General features: G+C 32.3%; 2 protein-coding genes across 2 annotated transcripts in view; one reads left to right on the top strand and one right to left on the bottom strand.

Moving 5' to 3' along the window:
• LOC106707482 (bumetanide-sensitive sodium-(potassium)-chloride cotransporter) overlaps window positions 1-10,431 on the bottom strand; it is a 28,890-nt gene extending 18,459 nt beyond the window's left edge. The window contains exon 1 of the mRNA XM_045682780.1: window positions 9,745-10,431. Within this exon, the coding sequence (XP_045538736.1) occupies window positions 9,745-10,140 (396 nt within the window). The 5' untranslated portion in view covers window positions 10,141-10,431. The remainder of the gene's footprint in view (window positions 1-9,744) is intronic.
• A 450-nt stretch (window positions 10,432-10,881) lies between these two features.
• Window positions 10,882-18,213, top strand: LOC106711380 (arrestin domain-containing protein 17). The gene is made up of 8 exons (XM_045683028.1): window positions 10,882-11,023; window positions 11,241-11,393; window positions 11,649-11,857; window positions 15,538-15,720; window positions 16,124-16,309; window positions 16,687-17,229; window positions 17,565-17,625; window positions 18,122-18,213. Exons 1-8 carry the CDS (start codon window positions 10,909-10,911, stop codon window positions 18,211-18,213), a joined length of 1,542 nt encoding a protein of 513 aa, XP_045538984.1. The 5' UTR covers window positions 10,882-10,908.
• Window positions 18,214-20,825: the final 2,612 nt, after the last annotated feature.

Below are 20,825 nucleotides of genomic sequence, written 5' to 3'. Positions count from 1 at the left end.
TTTTCGCATGGAGTCCTATAAAGCCTTAGTACTAAGCTGATATGTTTTCTAAAGTAACGAGGCGATTCTCCTAAAAGTCGTTTATTTAATAGATTGTTTACGTTATGTATATGTAAATGAGAATTTATAAATTTTATTACTTAAATAATTACCGTTATTTATGGTCGTATTAATAAATTATGCTAAATTAATATTATATACACTAGTATAATACATTTCAAATAAGAATGTACTATGACGTCATAGCCTTTAACTCAAAAAGAGTCAGTAATACTATATTCAATCTGAATCTTGTAAGTATCAAAAATAATTTTTCCGGAAACATTTTTTTTATTAAAGCATGTACTTTACTAACGATTTCTGACAGATCAAGGCCGTTCACAAAATTTGTTTCACACCGGGTTTACATGACAAAAAACATAATTAACACTTGGGCATATATTAGAGAATGATAGTTAAACAACAATTCACGAATATTTTTATATATATCAACTAGCTGTCGCCCGCGACTCCGTCCGCGCGCATTTAATAAGCTTATATGACACGTTCGTAGATTTACCATAGCAGCACCATCTATTGATTACTTACTCAACCCAGTCGAAAGGTATCGACATTAGAATCATTTGGAGATAATTGTGACTGTCAAATAATAACAGACAAATAATTAGCAATAAATTAAAATTGCGACTATATTAAACTATCCTATCTCTCAAGTTGGATCGAACTGCACATGGTGTGCGAATTTTATTATAATCGGTTAAGTGGTTTAGGAGTCCATTGAGGACAAACATTGTGACACGAGATTTATATATATTAAGAAGATACATAAATTGCGTAACTACGATACGAACAGATGGACGGTGCGTGGCTGCCGATTTAGCTGTACTATTCGAGTAGTCTCGTGAAACGTGATGTGTTAGTAAACATTTGAAGGACAAATTTCCCCTAATTTTTTGAAGTTAATTCTTTCCCACAAATAATCCTGGGCAACAAAAACTGTACTTAATACTTCACCACCACTTCGCTACCAGAATTTTATAAAAATCAATGTACTTACCATGGGTTTTTGAGACCAAAATCTCCATTTAAAACATATTGTTATCTCTGTTTTGTCAAAGATAATGACAGAGATGACGATATGTTTTGTACAGAGATATTGGTTTCAGAAATCCAGGATAAAATTAGCTAATCCCATCCCAAGATATAATGTACACGAGATATCCATTTCTTATTATTCTAATATATAAAATTCTCGTGTCACAGTTTTCGTCACCGTACTCCTCCGAAACGGCTTGACCGATTCTCATGAAATTTTGTGAGCACATTCAGTAGGTCTGAGAATCGGCCAACATCTATTTTTCATATCCCCCCCCCCATTTAGTTTTTTTTTTAACTGCGCGCGGACGGATTCGCGGGCGACAGCTAGTCTTATATATAAAATTCTCATGTCACAATGTTAGTTACCATACTCCTCCGAAATGGCTCGACCGATTGTTATGAAATTTTATATTCATATTCAATAGGTCTGAGAATCGGCTACTATCTATTTTTCATACCCCTATTAAGTTTTTTTTAAATGCGCGTGGACGGAGTCGCGGGCGACAGCTAGTATTCGATAAATTAATTGGCTGAGGATTGGTTTCTCAGACACAACTCCCTTACCTATTGTTAAGATTTTTGGATCTAGGATCTTTGGTATAGTCAAGTCAAAATATTAAAAAGTACTTAACCCAATTCGGTGTTCGTAAGAAGTACAAAAAGATCATCTCAAAAGATTCACAAAAGATCCCTTTAGAGCAGTTCATCCAGCCCGCTGAGTCTAACCCACTTCCGTTAGTTCAGAGCTGCAGTACAAAGCATACCGATCATTTTAATCAGAACACCAGAGACGATTTTGCTTTGAAGATATTTTTAGACGCGCTAAAATTAGACACACCCACTCTTACGGCCATGGCTAAATCGAGCGGGCAACTAGGGTTGATGATGTTTATAAAATGAAGACCACGGGTAAGCAAAGGTGTACTGTCTATTACAGTGTAAGTCTGCTGTGACAAAAGACTTCAAATGTTAATAGGCTAAAGGAAGATGTCAAAAATATTTTTTTAATGTGATGTTTGAAGATGGACCGATTGTCTGGTCAAGATTGCGGGAGTATCCTGGATGCGGGTTGCACAGGACCGATCATAGTGGCGATCTTTGGGAGAGGCTTATGCCCAGCAGTGAGCATTAAGTGGCTGAGAAGAAGAAGTAGAGATGATTGAATTAAAAATGTAGAATATGAAATTCTTCAAGATAAGAAAAAAAATTAGAATGTCTTCTTCAACTAGAAAACCCAGGGGTTAAAGTAAGGTTACCATGGGAGTAAATAAAACAAACTAGGGTTGGCCGAAACTTAGCAAAAAATATAAGAATATCAAATTCAGCCAAACAACTACTACTAGTTTGAAATCATGATACATTTCTATGAAAATGGCAGCCCTATTTACTTCATTTCCATATACATTGTTTAAGTGATGAAGATATGAACCAACCGTATGACATATGAGTCAAGCGGCATGTAATCATTTGTTAATAAAGTATACTGTAATCACATGAATACTGATAAAATAAATTAATATCTTATATATAAAATTCTCGTGTCACGGGGTTCGAACTTGAACTCCTCCGAAACGGCTTGACCGATTCTCATGAAATTTTGTGAGCATATTTTAACTGCGCTCGGACGGAGTCGCGTGCAGTGCTAGTCAGATTAATAATAAAATATCAGACAGAAGCAACTGATCTGAAAATAAATATTTTTTTTTGTATATTTAGGAAGGGTTCAAACACCAAGGTAATCATCGACGGCCCATGAAAATCCAAAGGAACTGCAGGTGCATTACCAGCCTTTGAGTAAAAGGTACGCTCGCTTCTTTATAGACACTTTGGAAATACCGCCGACTGACTTCCACAATGCGGCTACGTGCAGGAAGTTACGCGAAAATTTATTACTCTTTTTAAAATGCTACACTCGTAACACATAAAAATAATGTATTCTAGTATTCTAAATCCCGTATACACAAACATACTTATGTAATAGAAGTTATGAGGAAAAATAAATGTACGAATAACTGTAAGTACTTAGAATTTCTATTAACTGTAGTTGACACAATATAATCTAGATAAATTCTTGCATAAAGAAATACCTTTTAAACGGAACTCATTTACACTATAACTAGATTTTATTATTGGTTTTGCACGTAAAAAAAATAAAAATGCACGACATTAAAAAAACTATGTTTAATATCACCTACAGTTTTAAAACTAAAAAAAAATCAAATTTAGTACAGACGATGTCGCAGGCAACAGTAAGTCACCGACAAATTATGTACTCCGGCCGTATGTAATATGACTAGGCCAGTCGTAAAAATGTACAATCTGCATATCGAACGGAACATTGTTAATGAATTTCTTCGATATGTAATTTACGATTTATCTAGACAGATTACAAACGGACGGAGTACACGATTTGCTAGTGATGTATATCTTGGTTACCTTGTGTTAGCCCTACGAGTGAAAGTTGAAATGGAAAAAAACCTGTCCGTCAATCATCGTAATTGATGGACATGTCAGTGACAGACCTCACTTATCATAAGTACGTAATGATGGAAGGTATAGGGTGACCACAAACCTTATCATTTATTTTATAACAGGATATTTTATAACGAATCATAACGAGTCATATGGAATGGAAAATACTCAGGACACTGTAAAAGTAACACTGTACAGTAACAGAGTTATAAACTGAATAAAAGGTATAAGAGTTTTAGAGATAATTTATTCGATATTTATTTAATAAAAAGAATAAGAATTATACGAAAAATGCTTGCTTGCTTAATATCATTCAAAACTATAGGCAAACAAACTTTGACGTATTGAATAGAGCAGTAAAATAAGTTTCAATGATTTTAATTTAAAAAATATACGAGGATACCAACTAAAATGAATCGATATTCCATTAAGCGATAGAAAAGATTTGAAAATTGCTATTGCAATTAAATTGGTACCAAATGGATAAAAAATTTAGATAGATTCGAGATTGTTTTTTGGATTCCGGCGTAAACCATGAATGCTTTCCTATCTATTAGAATACAAAATAGGCATACGGCATCCTTGTACCTGTACGTCTTAGCATACGAGAGCGAGGCTATAGGAACCCGGCACACTTATCCAATTTGCGACCATTATGATTTATTGATGGCCTGCCCGACCTAGACCGAGCTCCCATTATTATAGACAGACCACCTTTACTTCATTGTTTGAACCGCAAAAGGGAAATACAACGCATTTATCATCAATTTATAAAACAAAAGACTAATAAAAGTTTCCTTCCTTATTCAATAAAGACGATCCTAAATCAAATATAAATGTTGGTCTTTAGAGTTGGCTTAAATCTAAACGTGTTTCGCAATTTTTCAAGGAGAAAAGGTAGTCATATTTTAAATTAAGATCATTGACTTTATTCATTTTTAACCGACTTCAAAAAGAAGGAGGTTATCAATTCGACTGTATTTTTTTAATGTGTTACTTTTTTAATGTTAATTACTTTTTTTAATGTTAATTACTGCGAATCTCCGCCCCTGGTGGTCCGATTTTGTTAGAAATTATTTTAATCAAAAGGAAGTGCTTGCAGATGGGTCCCATTTTTTTGTTTTTTTTTTAAATAACTAGAAGACTAGTAGATTTTTAAAACATACTGTATAAAATACAACGCGACGTATTTTCGTCACTTCATTCGTTCGAACAAATAACCCTTTAATGGACTACTCCATACGCAGTCAACAATGCATAGAATTCGGAGAACTTTTACCTTATCTAATATGATAAGATTAAAGCTGTCGAAACAATGTTATAGCGTGCATACTCGTGTGCTGACTTAACAAATAGTGGAAACGTACCTTAAGACTTTAACAGATTTCTTATAGTCTATTGTCACAATGTACACGTGTCAAAGAACATATGAACGTAAAAGTTGGAGTATAACATACAAAATAAAATCATAGAAACTAGTATATAGATATTGTTTTGTAATATGCATGAAATATCTGATTTCAGCTGTAAAAATTACGATTCTACGATACAAATTTCCACTCACACTTTCAACTCCTTACAACTCTTTTTTCGCGTTAAAAAGTAGCCTATGTCCTTTCTCAGGCTCTAGACTATCTGTGTACCAAATTTCATTTAAATCAATTCAGTATTTTTGGCGTGACAGCGACACAAACAAACAGAGTTACTTTCGCATTTATACTATTAAGTGAGCATTAAGTCAGAATGTTGACATACATATAAACAATTTCGCAATTGCAGAATAGCGGCCTCACTTTTACACAATGTTCCAGTTGTATGTGGGTATTTGGATACTTTCTAATTCCATTACACAATCGATTTCGTAGAGCCCTTTGTATGAATTATTCAAATCGATGGTAACGTCAAAACAGCGACAGTAAATGTGGGTTAATTTTAAACTAAATACTAAGCGATTTAAACACATTCAATAAGATGGATTAAGTTAAAGATTTAGAGACTTGCAAATATACTAGGGCCTATGTTTATTATCGCACTGTCCAAGAAACTTGTATCATTAGGCCCTTCGTACACAACGCAACATAAATCGTCGAAAGTAATACTGTATGGTTGCGTCGCGGGAATCGCGCTCTCCGTACACACAATGTTGAATCGTCGACGCGAATCGTCTATTCAGTCAGGACAAGTATATCGACGCTGGAAAGCGTAAACGCTGTAACCCCGAAAGTATGAACTTTACAGGAGAGCCAAAAAATGATAACTCGTGAGCTGATACGATAATGTTGTGTAGTTTGTGGTAACGTATAATAAAATCATTATCGTTTGATAATGGTTGAAATTATTAACGTGTGAAAAACATATTCGCGATTTCAAGGGTTACAGCGTTTATGCTTTCCAGCGTCGATATGCACCGCCATATTAAAAATTGCAGCTACTTCTCTCACGACGATATCGATAAGCAGGTTGCGCGCAACTGTCTATGGCGATGACAGAAATGTCGGCGACGCGCGCTATGTACCAACCTCTATAACAATGTATTGCGTAAGTCGCTTAGGACTATAATCGTCGAGTTTCAAAAATTTACGTTGCCTTGTGTACGAGGAGCCTGTCAGATATATTGACTAGCCAATCTGTTATCGGCATTGTTTACAAGAGATTGAACAAATAGCAAATGTTTCAATGTCACAAAGTTATTAATATAATTTTCGTGACAATTTAATTGAATTAACTAGGTATTTTATTGCAACAGATCGGACCAAGATAACCGTTGATCTGCGCATGCGTGACGAGTTAAAACATTATAATAGGCTTGTCTGTACGTATTACAAAGCCGACTAAGCTTCTATTAACATAAAAAGTATTGTTTTTAAATATAATGGATTAATCTAATACTGTGTTTTCTATGATATTGATCACATTGTAAACGTAGAACTTCACTGGCGTGTCACTTGTTTACGAATACTATTGCTATCTCTGTTTATTTCATAGCTAATGATAGAGATGGCAATAACGTGGTAATAAAAGTGTGATGACAGTGGAGATTCACCGTTAATAGAAATATTTTTTCGTTCACATAACAACATTGGTTTTATCTTTCCGTCGAGAATAAATTAAATTATTTACAATATGAACTCTTAGCTGGAAAATAATAAATACCGGCTGGTTATAAAGCTTTATAAAACATTTTACTAAACGAAAAGTAATCAAAGAAACAGAGGCATTAATACAGAGTAGTGTAACCCACAAGGAAGGGATTACGTATTGGCATAATACTCATAAAATTTTAACTGTATGCACACATCCATATAATAGAAAAAAATCACGTGAAAATATATACGTGCTTTTGCATAAGTTAAATAAACAAATGACGATTTAATGATAAGGTAAACATTTATATTACTACTAGCTGTCGCCCGCGACTCCATACGCGCGAAATTAAAAACTTAATAAGTAGCCTAGGTGTTCTTCCAGACTATATTCTACAACTGCACCAAATTTCACCTAGATCCCATAAGCCGTTCCGAAGATACCTTCAAACAAACATCCATCCATCCATCCAAACATTCGGGTTTATAATATTAATAAGATAGTTAGCTTATTATTTCCAGCCCCATTGTAAGAGACCAAAAAAGCTTGCTGAATAACGATTTTTATTTCTCTCTCATTCTTTTTGAAAAAACTAAGATAATAAAGAGTTTTGTACGAACTTTTCGGCTGTGGTAATCAACGTTTAAAAAGATTAATGCTTAGTTCAATGTTAGACAGTAATAAAACTAAGCAGCCATAAAACTACAATCACATTAGTAACGAACAGTCCCTGGCCTTATAGAGATTATCATTTAAGCCTCTAGCACACAGGAGCAAAAGCGTTCCGGAACCGAAGAGAGGCGTAATGTAAGAGTCATAAATCGACCCATCCGATGAAAAGAGTTATATCTTAAAAGATCCTATAAAGATGTATCTCTTTTCATGGTACGCAAAATTTGTTACATTGGAAATGGTTTTGCGTATGCCTTGCTGTCAAATACCACCAGCGCCTAGACTTTACTCTCGCTCCATCTTCCAGTCCAGTCGCATGATAATTACAATCTTACTAATATTATAAATGCAAATGTTTGGATGGATGTTTGTTTGAAGATATCTCCAGATCGGTTCAACGGATCTCGATAAAATTTGGCTTAGATGTAGATCATAGTCTGAAAGAACACATATGCTACTTGTTAGTTTTTTTTTTTAATTCCGCGCGGACAGAGTCTAGGGAGACAGCTAGTCTTAGTATAAATAAAATAAAACATGTGTATTTATGTTTATGTTAAAGTAATTTACATATGTATTATGTATTACCTGACATCGGTTAAAACAAATAATATCAATTAAAACGACAATTTGAACAAAGCGAAGTCAGAAAGTACCAGGCTGTCATAACATTGAGACAGGTAACATTTAGAACGAAGTTATTTGTACAAATCATATCAATCTTAACAGTGTTTATGATTTAATTGTGGGAACCAGTTTAAACTGGTTTAATAACCAGTATTAACTGGTTTCTACTGCCGATGCGGTACAAAAACATTATTGTTAATCCTTCTCACTCTCTTTGAAAAAAACAGTGATAGTATTATATTCTTTTACTAGCTGTCGCCCGCGACTCCGTATGCGCGGAAAAAAAAAAACGATAATAAGTAGCCTATGTGTTCTTCCAGACTATGATCTACATCTATGCCAAATTACATCGAGATCCGCTCTAAAGATACCTTCAAACAAACATCCATCCAAACATTCGCATTTATAATATTAGTAAGATTGTTGTAGAGTAAAAAAGTCTAGTTTAATGTTTTTTTAATCACGTATTTGACACGCGAATCTTAAATTTCTTGTGATGATCCAATAAAGTGGCTTGCTTCCCGTCAACTTGTACCCGCACACATTACACCTGATGTACACGCAAAAGCTATACAGAACCAATACGAAGCGAAATTTCTCATGAAACTAACACACGAGTTTCGTTCCAGCGACCCATTTAATACAGGCTTACTACCTACGCCAAACCGAATTTAATAAGCAGACGTACCATTTCATTTTAGATTCTAAATCTGACTTTGCTTTTTGCTAAAGTTACATTTCGGTTTTTCGACTGTGGCTTACAAGCTTTAGTACATTTGAGAGAATTGAGAAAATTAACCATCCTCATGATGTTTTCTTATGACAAATTAAAGACTGGTTTCATGTACTTTTTTATTAATAGTTAATGACGGATTTCATGCCGAATTTTAAAAAAATACATTAAAATTTTTACATAGAAACAAATGTAAAAATTTTATTGTTCGCAAAAAGAGTCCATTTTCAATGGCAAAAGTGTAAACAACTAATATTGTAATTCTTGGATAGAAACAATATCAATCATAAAATAATTTTGTGGTCTGTTTTTTTACTGTTATTTCTTAATAGTCTTAATTTTCTATGAATCAACAAAATAATTTATATTCAAAGAAAAATTTACTAAACTTTTATCTGAATTTAATTTATCCCATCCTTTATTTATATACTATCTATAGTAGTTCTAAAACTAGTAATTTAAAACTGTGGCATAGACATTCATAGACCAATGCAAAATTTATAATAAAAAAATTATATATCTTTTGTATACTTTATTTATTTATTTTCTTTATTTATTCTTTAGCACTTTTATAAGTACAAGGAGGACTTACTTGAATAGTAAAAAAATGCAATTGATATTATACATATTACTTTAGATATATTTGAGCTAAGTTCTTAAAAACCTAAACCAGTTAAATGCAGTTTACTTTCATCACCAAAAAATTGAAAATAAAATTGAAAATCCAATTAAAATAATACATTACAATATTAAGTAGTAATCTTACTAATATAATAAATGAAAATGTTTGTACGGATGGATGGATGTTTATTTGGAGGTATCTCCAGAACGCCTTAACAAATATCAATGAAATTTGGGATAGATGTAGATCATAGTCTGGAAGAACACATTTATTATGTTTTATTACTTCCCCACGGCCTGAGTCGTGGGAGACAGCTATTTTATTAATAAATTATTAACAATTGAAATTATCTCTGCCTGGCTTGTAACACATATGGTAGTGGGATCTGGGAAACAGCCACTAAATTTACTAATACTATAAACAAGTTAGAAGACTATACCTTAAATCTTGTAGCAGATGGATGGTCTTTAAATCTCGACGGCTTTTCCATATCTCGGAAACTACTCTTGGCAACAGGAGATTTGGGGTGCAGCGTGTCCACAACATCGCTCTTAGGGTTAGGCAACAATTTATCTTTTTCACTAATCTCCTTTTTAAAATGAAGACCTGCTTCAATATCTTCAGACTTTGAACTTTCCGCGGGGTACTGTATGTTCCCATTGGTTGCAGCCATCGATTTAGCAGAGCTGATCTTACGAAATCTACCAATAATCACATCCTCTTCGTCGTTAACCGGTGCATTGTAATTTTGTACCAACACGTTAGGTTTATTCTCCTGTTTATTGTCGTCAGACTTCACTGGACTTAGTTCTATATCTTTTTGTGATGATCCCATGTTGGCAAACTATTATATTATCACCCCTTTTATTCATAAAATTTATAAATACATAATTTGTAATAGCGTGACAAACAATGCGACCGGCTAAAATTTGTTCCGTATTATAATAATCACAAACGATTTGTTTGAAAATAGCGGAAAATAAAATAAATTACATATCACACATTAACGATAATTTTTACAGAAGATTTCAGTCAAAAAAATGTGCGAAATTTGACAATTTCAAACAACGCGGAATCACCACATCGTGAAACGGATGAGCGGAAATACGAGCACACCTTCGCCGCACCTCAATATGATATGAATGACAATAAAACAGAGGCAAAGAATAAAAGAGCAAAGAGCGTTTAAAAGAATGAATGATATTGAGTATATGACTAAAAATTTGGAACTGAACTTTTACAAAGCGAATGACATGTTGTAAAACTAGCAAGTTTATATCCAATATTCATAGTTCAGAGGAAAACTTCAAAAGAAAATCTATTCTAATCGCAACAACCGATCTGATTAAGTAAATATCTTTTGGCGTTGTGTTTCTTTTTGTTTCATATTGATCACATTTATTTCATAGCAACTTGGCAACACTAGATAAAACACAAAACATACATTGACATAGATTAAAAATATATACAACTAGGAAAAATAGGAGGTATAGGCTGTTGTATTTTTATTACTTTTCAGTTCAAATTTTAGATAATTTACATTCAAATTGCGGTGGTACTTTAAAATAATAAATAAAAATAAACAACTGCAAAATAACTTGCTATGGGATTTGATGAAGGAAGTATCATTTTAAATAGTGAAAATGAAACTTATTTTGCGGGACAGACTATTTTTGGCAAATTGGTGTTCCAGCAAGACAAGGTCAAAACGTTTAGGGGTAATAAAATATTTTTTCTATTCAAAAAGGTTTTTAATTTTAAATATGATAATAGAATTGAATTAACACAAACTAGGGTATGGCATGAATATAAAGATTTTTTTATTATTACAATTTATATTAATTATACTAATTTTTTACTTATTAACAGTGAAAATGTAGTAATGAACATTCTATCTTGCTATTTCTATATTTTTATTAATTCATAAAATTTCAGGTTTATACGTTAAAATGAAAGGATTTTGCAAAGTTCACTGGACCACATCTCACACTGAAGAGGTCAACAATCGTCGGCACACTCGGACAGAAAATCATGATTCTTATGAAGAATATTTTAGCAGAAAAGTATTTCTACTTGGTGGAGAAAGTGGTGAGATATTATGTTGATATTTCCTAAAGATGATTTATCTGAAGGAATATATGTAAATCTGTATTTATGTTTGTCCCGTTGTGAAGTAAGGTATTTGCCACATTTTTATGAGAGACGTTTCATCCAATTATAGTCTATTCTTTTCCTGGAGATGGGATCCAATAATTTTTTAATAAACTTTTGATTATTTAGTTTAAAGTTAATAAGAAAAGGAGATAAGATATCTTAATTGTCAGTTAATGCTTGTTCTTCCAGGTGAATATCACTTGCAGCCTGGTAAACATGAGCTTCCATTTGACTGCCCCATCCCAGCTAACTGCCCATCATCCTTTGAGGGTAAATATGGTCATGTGCGATATGAGATCAAAGTAGTAGTTGACCGTGCATTCAAGTTGGATCAAGAGAAGAAAAAGCAAATAAGGGTTATTGCACCTTTGGATCTGAACTTTGATCCATACTGTAAGGTCAGCATAATATGTTTTTATAACAAAAATATATTTTAAGAGTGGTAGAGCCAGCAACAACAACATCTGTTGCATGAATTAGCCGACTCGACCAGTAAAATACCATGACAAATCAGAAGGCAGGCATTAAGTGTCAGAAATTCCGCATTTCGTCTAAGGAGCGTGCATACCAGATAGCTAAATTTGGTCCTATTTCACTTTCCACCCTTTTTTGTATAGAAAGAATGAGAAGGAAGGTGGATTTGTCGGAGGAGGTGACACATAGGTGAAATATCCTCTCTTTGTGCAATCTCCCGTGTTGTTGAAAGGTAGGTGTTGCATTTGCAAATGCAAATATTTCTGGGCATTGGTCACATCGCTATTTTGGCAAATTAAGGTGCCTGCTTGCTCAGTTGCCATCTCATACAATAAAAGAACATATTTACATCCCTTTCAATAAACAGAGACTTCAATATGTGTTAAGACAATTATCACAGCAGTCAAACCTGCAGTAATAATGGTTTGATATGTAAAATTTTAACATCTGTTTTGTTATCAACATAAACAGAACTTGTTAAACATAATTTACTATCAATACGACTTTAATTGATTTTTGTATTATCCAAAGGTGGGCATTAACTCGTTAATCCGTTAATCGTTAATTAACGAAGTTAACATTTTCCTTAACGGATTAACTTTTAAGTTAAATTCAAAAAGTGTTAACGCTCTTGTTAACTTCCGTTAAATTCTACTTCCGTTAATTTAGTCCGTTAATTGTTACAATAGACACTTATTGACGTGTTGTCATTTTAATTATTTAAATTATGCATCAAGCTACATTCGTAAGTTCGGCTATGTTCGGCGACCGTCGGCGAGTCGAATGGTGAACGAGAACGAGAGAGAACGAGAACGAGCGAGTGTGATGCATGTTATACAATACACCGAGCGGCCGGGATAGACATGATCAAAAGAGTACCACAGAATCCTTGTTAGAAAATAGTGACGATTTAAACAAACTTACCTCTATCAAATATTGCGAAGTTTAGGCGCTAGACACCTTCAAAGTTTAATAATTATTTCACATTTACACAAATATCTCGAAAAGTCTTTATTACATTTTATTCACATTAAAACTGGTTTTAAACTTGCTTTTTTTAGAACAAGACTTTGTTATAAAATCAACATAAGGTTCGAAAACACTTTACTCTTAATACAATAATTGTTATACGTGAGACGCAAAATCTATTAAAAAAAGATAAACTCTGCGTTGAATTGCAATCAAAATAATCGAGTGTGCATTACTCTTCAACGTCGTACCTAAAATATAACTAAACTTTGTTGCAGACAAAAATGTTTATTTTAATGTTCGAGTTTAAAGACAATAAAAAATATAAAAAAAAAATAGTTTATGGTTCATTTGAAAAAGCGTACAAATAGGATTTTTTGTCATTGCGTAGATAAGAAACAAACAATGAAAAATAAATTTAAAAATTGGAAAGACGAAATGTGCACGCAATAAACGTTCCTCAAAAACAAAAGGGATTTAGGTGTTTATTACCGTCGTTCGTTTTTTTGGGGCTTCTTCATCGTCTACGAAAAATAATTTTAACAACAACAAAAATATGAACAAAGGATCAAATGGACAGCCGCACAGATTTATGGCCCCAACCCTTCTAATGGTCGGGGATGCACGTGCGCTGCACAAAGACAATAGCGAAGATAATTTGTTTGTTTACAAAAATAGTATACGACAAAACGAGAAAGAATGAGGAAAAAGATAAAATAATTATGTTAGTGAAATAATGTTAAACTGTGTTATACTAAATTTAATATATGAAATGTCGCCACAAGTGACCTTTAAAAAAAGACATCGATTTTTTACGTATATCGAAAGTTTATTTTAAAATTAATCGAATGTCGTTGAAAATAATTCAAAACCATATTCTTACTAATTAACTATAACGATTTTATAGGTGATAAGAAAGAGAGAAGACATCACCCGCGATCGGTTGTGTTCGTTATGTCGTGTAACGTATGCTCTATACACTGAGAGTAATTTAACTTTATTTAACATATAACAATAGATCGGACGATAGATCATTAGATGATAGCAGTTATCAAAGGCATCTCAGTTGTACAGTTTGATGCGTTGAGATGTTAGAAGTTTTATAAATAAATCTATATTTCTATATTAAGAAATAAAAAGTACGTAAAAAATGATAAGTCTGTTCGTGGGTCCTTAGCTAAAATAAAAAATAAAAAACTTGAGAGGTGTGTTGGGACACCGGGATGGAACGAAGTTCCTTTCTATTAATTAGTGAAGGAACCAATGTTTATTCTATGAATAAAAAACTTAAGTCTTCACAAGAAGTACATTTAATTTCTATGAATTTTCGTTATATATTGTCACGTCGTTGCCATGGTGAAGTAGCGCTCATTCGTCGTTAACATACTTACAATAGCAAAAAGTGTCGTGACAACTTTTCGTAAGAATTTTTTCCGTCTACCCCACAACGCGCGATAAGGAACTTCGTTCCAAAAGTATTACCAAATCTATATATATAAAAGAAAGTCGTGTTAGTTACACCATTTATAACTCAAGAACGGCTGAATCGATTTGATTGAAAATTGGTGGGCAGGTAGCTTAGAACCAGTAAACGGACATAGGATAATTTTTACTCCGTTTTCTATTTTTTATTCCGCGCGGACGGAGTCGCGGGTAAAAGTTAGTTATACATAAAATTAAATGTTCAGTTGTTGGAGTATGAGCAAATGAATATCCGGGTGCAAATAGTAACAGATAAATGTATATACTGCACAAAAGTTTTGATTGTTTTCTTTTGAATATTATTACATGTCTTACTGTTTAATAGAATTCGTGTTGTCTAAATTTAGTTAGCTCTCTAATTCCGTGACGTCGGATTGTCGATAAAAAAATTGACTGAAAAAGTCAATTGTCCATCATTGTCAGTGTAGTATATAAGTGTGCGTAACTAGTGCATGCTATGTCATTATTATGGTACAGGCATTAGTACATCGCTCCTATTGTCTAAATTATATTTTCGTATATTATATAACTAAACTATAGATAGGATTAGCGATGGCCCGAGATTTCGTAAGCGCAGTAAAAAAATAGCCTAAGTTCTATTGAAAGTCTCGACAAAATCGGTCCATACGATTCGGAGATTATTCATATGGCCATTTCCCGCTTGCGCCTTATACTCGTAATATAAACAAAAATTAACTTTAACTGTTAACTTTAACTTGCGTTAAATTTTGGTAAATTAAACGCTTTAACGATTAACGAAGTTAAATTTTCATTTAACGAATTAACGATTAACGAAGTTAACTTTTTGATTAACTGTGCCCACCTATGGTATTATCCAACAACAGATCTTCCTATTTAATTAATTCATTAAAAATAGAGGTTTCTCTCTAACCCCAGTTTTTCACTTATGGAAGTTGTCAGTTGGGACCGAACAATAACAATCACTTATTAAGGTTCGATTTTATTTATTTATACACAAGTTTCATTATCATCAACCTGCCCTTATCCCTATGGAGGGCCGGCACAGTATGTACTACTTCTCCATACATCTCTATCAGCCATCATATCTGAATTTACCTCCTTCTTACGCATATCTCCTATAACACAATCCATCCATACTTTCTTTGGTCTACATACTAACCATAAATTACAGGAACCAATGCAGTTTGATATAGAGGATACATACTGCTGTTGCTGCATGGGCAGTGGGTCCAGTGCGACAGTTGTGAAATTGCCAGTGTCTGGCTACTGTCCCGGACAGACAATACCTATTGAGCTAAGTTGTTCTAATCAAGGTGGAGTAGAAATAGAACGGATATTGATGGCTATTCAGAAGGTAAGCAACATTTTGTTCATATACCATTTTATAAGTACACACTAAATGCTTGATATTAGTTTTTTCACTAAGTAACTACTACATAGTTAGTTAGTAATATTAGTTGATATTAAATAATGGCTGATATTAGTTTTTTTTTTTTGGAATTTTTAAACAGTGTTGCTAGTGTATATTCTGTTTTTGCATTTTAGTGTTGAAACTCCAGCAGTACCTCTTCAAAATATTTGAGTATCTATAAAATAAAAAAAATATATCAAATTATATATAAAATTTCTAATGGAAAGAATATTCAAGTTCAAAATCTAAAATTTCTCTGAAAAATATTTAATCTATAAATTTAGTAATTAGCCTTTTTTAATTCCGTCTCAGAATTTTTATATTTTGATTCAATTATTGTGTCTAGAGAATCACATACCATGCAGTAAATGTTCCGGATACAAAGCATGAGGAGTCTACGGTGCTGGAAATGAAGAAAGGTCCAGTTCCCGGAGAGAGCACACGCAGCTGGATGGTGGACATGGAGGTGCCCGCTATAGATGTGTACAACATGGGACCTTGCAGATTTATTGATATTGAATATGACTTTAAGGTAGGTTAAGGATATCATTATTTTTTTTATAAATATAGTATAACTGTATTCAAATACTATTGCTATCTCTGTTTCCTTTAAAGCTAACGAGAGGGATGGGTTAAGAATGTGATAGTTTGCCATAATTTTTGTTATTTTCCTGTCTGCCTGTCTGTGTTTTATGGTATTATTTATTATAGTTTAACAAATAATATCACTTAAAATATGACCCAAATACTGCTGTTTTTAGAACTGATGTTTAATTTGTTCTTTTGAGACATTACTAAGAACTGTATATATTATATTCCCTATATTTATCTTATCTTTATTTAAAAGTGTATTCCAGTATTTTAATTGGAATTGATTTGTATTTTTTTATATTAATCTTTGATTAACAGGTAACGGTAGTCCCGGAGGGTTGTCACAGTAACAGTGAAGACAGGAGATCGATCAGAATCGGCACTGTACCTCTCATGGGGTACCAGGACAACATCCCCAACCCTCTACAGGACCAGATGCCACAAGTCATGCCAATTATGAACCAACCCCCGCCAACTGTCCGTCCATTTACAAACTCCTATCCGAACCAAAACTCACCTTATCCTAATCAAAATACACACTATACTAGTCCCAATCCACCATATCCAGTACCCAATCCATCTCCATACCCAAATAACACACCACAAACAAATCAACCATCATACCCCGGTATGAACCAACCTTATCCAGTTCCAAACGGTCAAAACCCACCGTATCCAGTTGTTTCTCCAACTCAAAATACACCAAATCCAGGCAATTATCCACAAATTTCTCCCCGAGTATCTCCATATCCGGATAGAGCAAACAGTCCTATGTTGAAGACTGGTACAATTGGGTTTACTGTACCAAATGTTCCTGTACCATCTCTACCTCCCGGAATAAATGTACCATATCCTTTAACTGTAAGTATATTTTAATACAAAAACTAAGAAATTATTGTTACTTTTGTGGTTATGTTAAAAATTAGACTTTAGAGTGATAATTTACTATGATTAATATTTTCTTTATCTATATATATAAAAGAAAGTCGTGTTAGTTACACTATTTATAACTCAAGATCGGTCGAACTGATTTAGCTGAAAATTGATGGGGAGGTAGCTTAGAACTAGGAGACGGACATAGGAACTTTTTTTTATCTTGTGTGCATTTTTTTATTCCGCGCGGACGAAGTCGCGGGTAAAAGCTAGTTATATATATTTCTAAATATATAATTATGTTGAATTTTCTATATTTTCAGCCTCCAAACAATCCGTACGCAACAGCATCTGCACCTGAACCGGCAACACCTGATGATGGACGTATGTATATATAAATAAATTAAGTTACATGTAATTAATATTACAAATACGAATGTTTAGATAGATGGATGGATAGATGGATGGATGTTTATTTATTTGAAGGTATCTCCAGAACGGCTCAACAGATCTCGATGAAATTTATCACAGATGTAGATCATAGTCTGAAAGAACACATAGGATGCTTATTACGTTTTTTTTTAGTTCCACGTTAACGACAGCTAGTAATATTATAAATACGAAAGTGTATGGATGGATGGATGGATGTTTGCTTGAAGGTATCTCCGGAACAGCTGAACGGTTCTTGATGAAACTTGGCATAGATGTGGAACATAGTCTGGAAGAACAGATAAGCTACTTTTTAAGTTTCTTTAACTCCGTACGGACGGAGTCGCAGGCAAAAGCTAGTAAAACATATAATTTCAATACATTTAGTGCCAGTATGTATTTAAAGTATTTTTTTATACTAGGACGATAAAGGATTTTTTTTTAATTTCAGAAAAGTCACCTTTAGTGCCAAAAGAGCCAACAGTGATGCCCTACCCACCTTACAATCCTGAATATATGGATAAAATGGAACAAAATAAATAAAAAAAAACAATAAATAATTAATATCCACCATTTACTTGAACAGGTCATATGCAAACAAAAAAAAGCATGGAATATGTTAAAATGCTTTTTTTTAAATTATTTTTTTAATGAAATAAGTCACAAAAAGAACAGTAAGTACAATAAAGACGTTTCTACTTCAAAATAACATAAGATAGACTTAAAATTACATGTACACATATTTTTTTATTAATATACATAAATATTATATATAACATAAGTATATTGATCACATTTTTTTTTAAATATAAATGAAAACAAAACCTTTATTTATGTACATATTTATATATACTATTCTATTTCTTATACTCGAATTTTGATATAAGTTTTAAGTTTACATTTATATTAACTTAATATTTTTATTCCATGTGATTAAAGATTTTGTAAACGCACATTTTTATACAATTTTACTCGAACCTGAATAAGCGAGATTATTATATATTTTATTAGACCGCTGATATTTTTCTCACATTTAAAGGTTTTTCTAAATAGACTTTCTCGCTTATGGTGGTTGTTGATACTGAATAACTCTCGCTTGTAAAGTTTATAAAAAAATCGACTAACTTTTTTACTTGTCTAGATTTTTAGGTAAAAATTAACATTTAAGATCATAATCTATATATATAAAAGAAAGTCGTGTTAGTTACACTATTTATAACTCAAGAACGGCTGAATGGATTTGACTGAAAATTGGTGGGCAGGTAGCTTAGAACCAGGAAACGGACATAGGATAATTTTTACCCCGTTTTCTATTTTTTATTCCGCACGGATGGAGTCGCGGGTAAAAGCTAGTATTTAATAATAGTGAAACGCCACTTGATTATAAGATTTAGTACTTATCGATAATAATATTAATGTAAACTTAATTAGTAATTTTTTTTATAATCTTTTACTCCTTTTTTGAGTACTAAATGTTACCTAAATTAGTATCATTTAATATGCTTTTGAAATTAGGTTACATTTGTTTATTATACTATCTATAATTTTGTGCCATAACATTTACCATGTATGGAGTCAAAGGTCAATATGTAAAAGATTTTTTTATATGGTAACACTGTCGGAAATATGCTGCCATCTCTCAATTCATTTCTCCCTCTGCCTTTCTCTCGTTATGTTTATCTGTGACAGTAAAATAAATTCACTCTTTGTATAAGAATATGAATTAAGGATGTATTTTTACTTTATTTTATTTGCTTTTATTTTTTACTTGTTATTTTTTTTTATAAACATCATGAAGTTTATTATGTTGTATTAAATGATTTTTTTATTTATAGGAATATTCTGCGGGACAGTTTCAATTTTTTTAACATAGGTACTGCAAATAGTAAATACTCATATTTTTTATGTGCTTGCTGTGCCTTAAAGACTATTTTTTCTACATTTATGTTAAGAAATAGCATTTATATACCACAGTAATATATACTAAATATAATTGTTAATTTTTAAAGTTTGTAAAACTTATAGTTTTAAGAAGAATGTTTGCATAATTCTAAATATTAAATGCTTTATTACTTAGTTTTAGATATTGTTTATACATTTTATACATTTTCAGAATAATAAATAAATAATGATTATTAATATTTTCTTTATTATTTTAATTTCTAATCTCTAGTGCGGAATTTTATGAAGAATTACTTGAAAATTTATTTCAAATTATACTTTTGTCATCATCATCATCAGCTCACTTTACGACCCCACTGAGGGGCTCGGAGCCTACCCCAAGTTAGGGGTGACACATTGGTACATGGCGGGATTCGAACCTAGGACCTGCAGATTTTGACCATTACTTTTGTGCCTATATAAAAGATTCCCAATACTTCATTAAATCATAATACAATCTTAAGCACACATGTCGGCTAAACAAAAATTGTAATTAAAACCAAGATTTATAGACAGATATAATCAAGAAACATCATTATAAACAAAGCTGGTAAGCTAGCCAAAAGGACTTTTTCAAAATTATAGACTCTTTAAATGACAAAAGTATAAAATCGAAATTAAAGACTTATTTTATTGATAAATTAACTAACTTAAATTTATAACAATATATTAAAGTATGTATGTATGTATATACTCCGTACGTAATAAATATATGAATATTTGAATACAAAGTTAGAAAAAATATATAAATATATTTATATTTCATTGTCTTGGCTCAAGTCCACAGTTACTAGAACCACAATGTGTAAGACGTATTCGTACTATGTAAACAAAAAATATTGTAAACTACCCAACTATAGAGAATGTGCAGGGTTCTTACAAACCTACCAGTTTAAGAACCCAAAGTAAAATAAGATTATATTGTACATATCATAAGTGGAGTTAAATAAATAAATAAAAAATAAAGAAATAGATTTCTTAATTGTGCTCTCTCCTACGATTTTTTTTTAAGTTTTTCCAAACAGGATTTTTAGGACTTGATACTTTACAGTATCAATTAAACTAATTATAAATTGATTCAAAATACTTTTTTAAATAATAAATAAATTATAAAATACCAAAAAAACGTCTTTTAAATAATCTTGCAAAGTTATTATTTTCGCACGTTACTGAATGTGTCAAATTGACATTGACTGATAAAACGCGTGTTGATT

The sequence above is a fragment of the Papilio machaon genome, chromosome 20 (genome assembly GCF_912999745.1).
Source record: "Papilio machaon chromosome 20, ilPapMach1.1, whole genome shotgun sequence".
Taxonomy (NCBI): Eukaryota; Metazoa; Arthropoda; class Insecta; order Lepidoptera; family Papilionidae; genus Papilio; species Papilio machaon.
The sequence above is the reverse complement of the archived record's forward strand: the minus strand, read 5'-3'. Positions and strand labels throughout refer to the sequence as shown.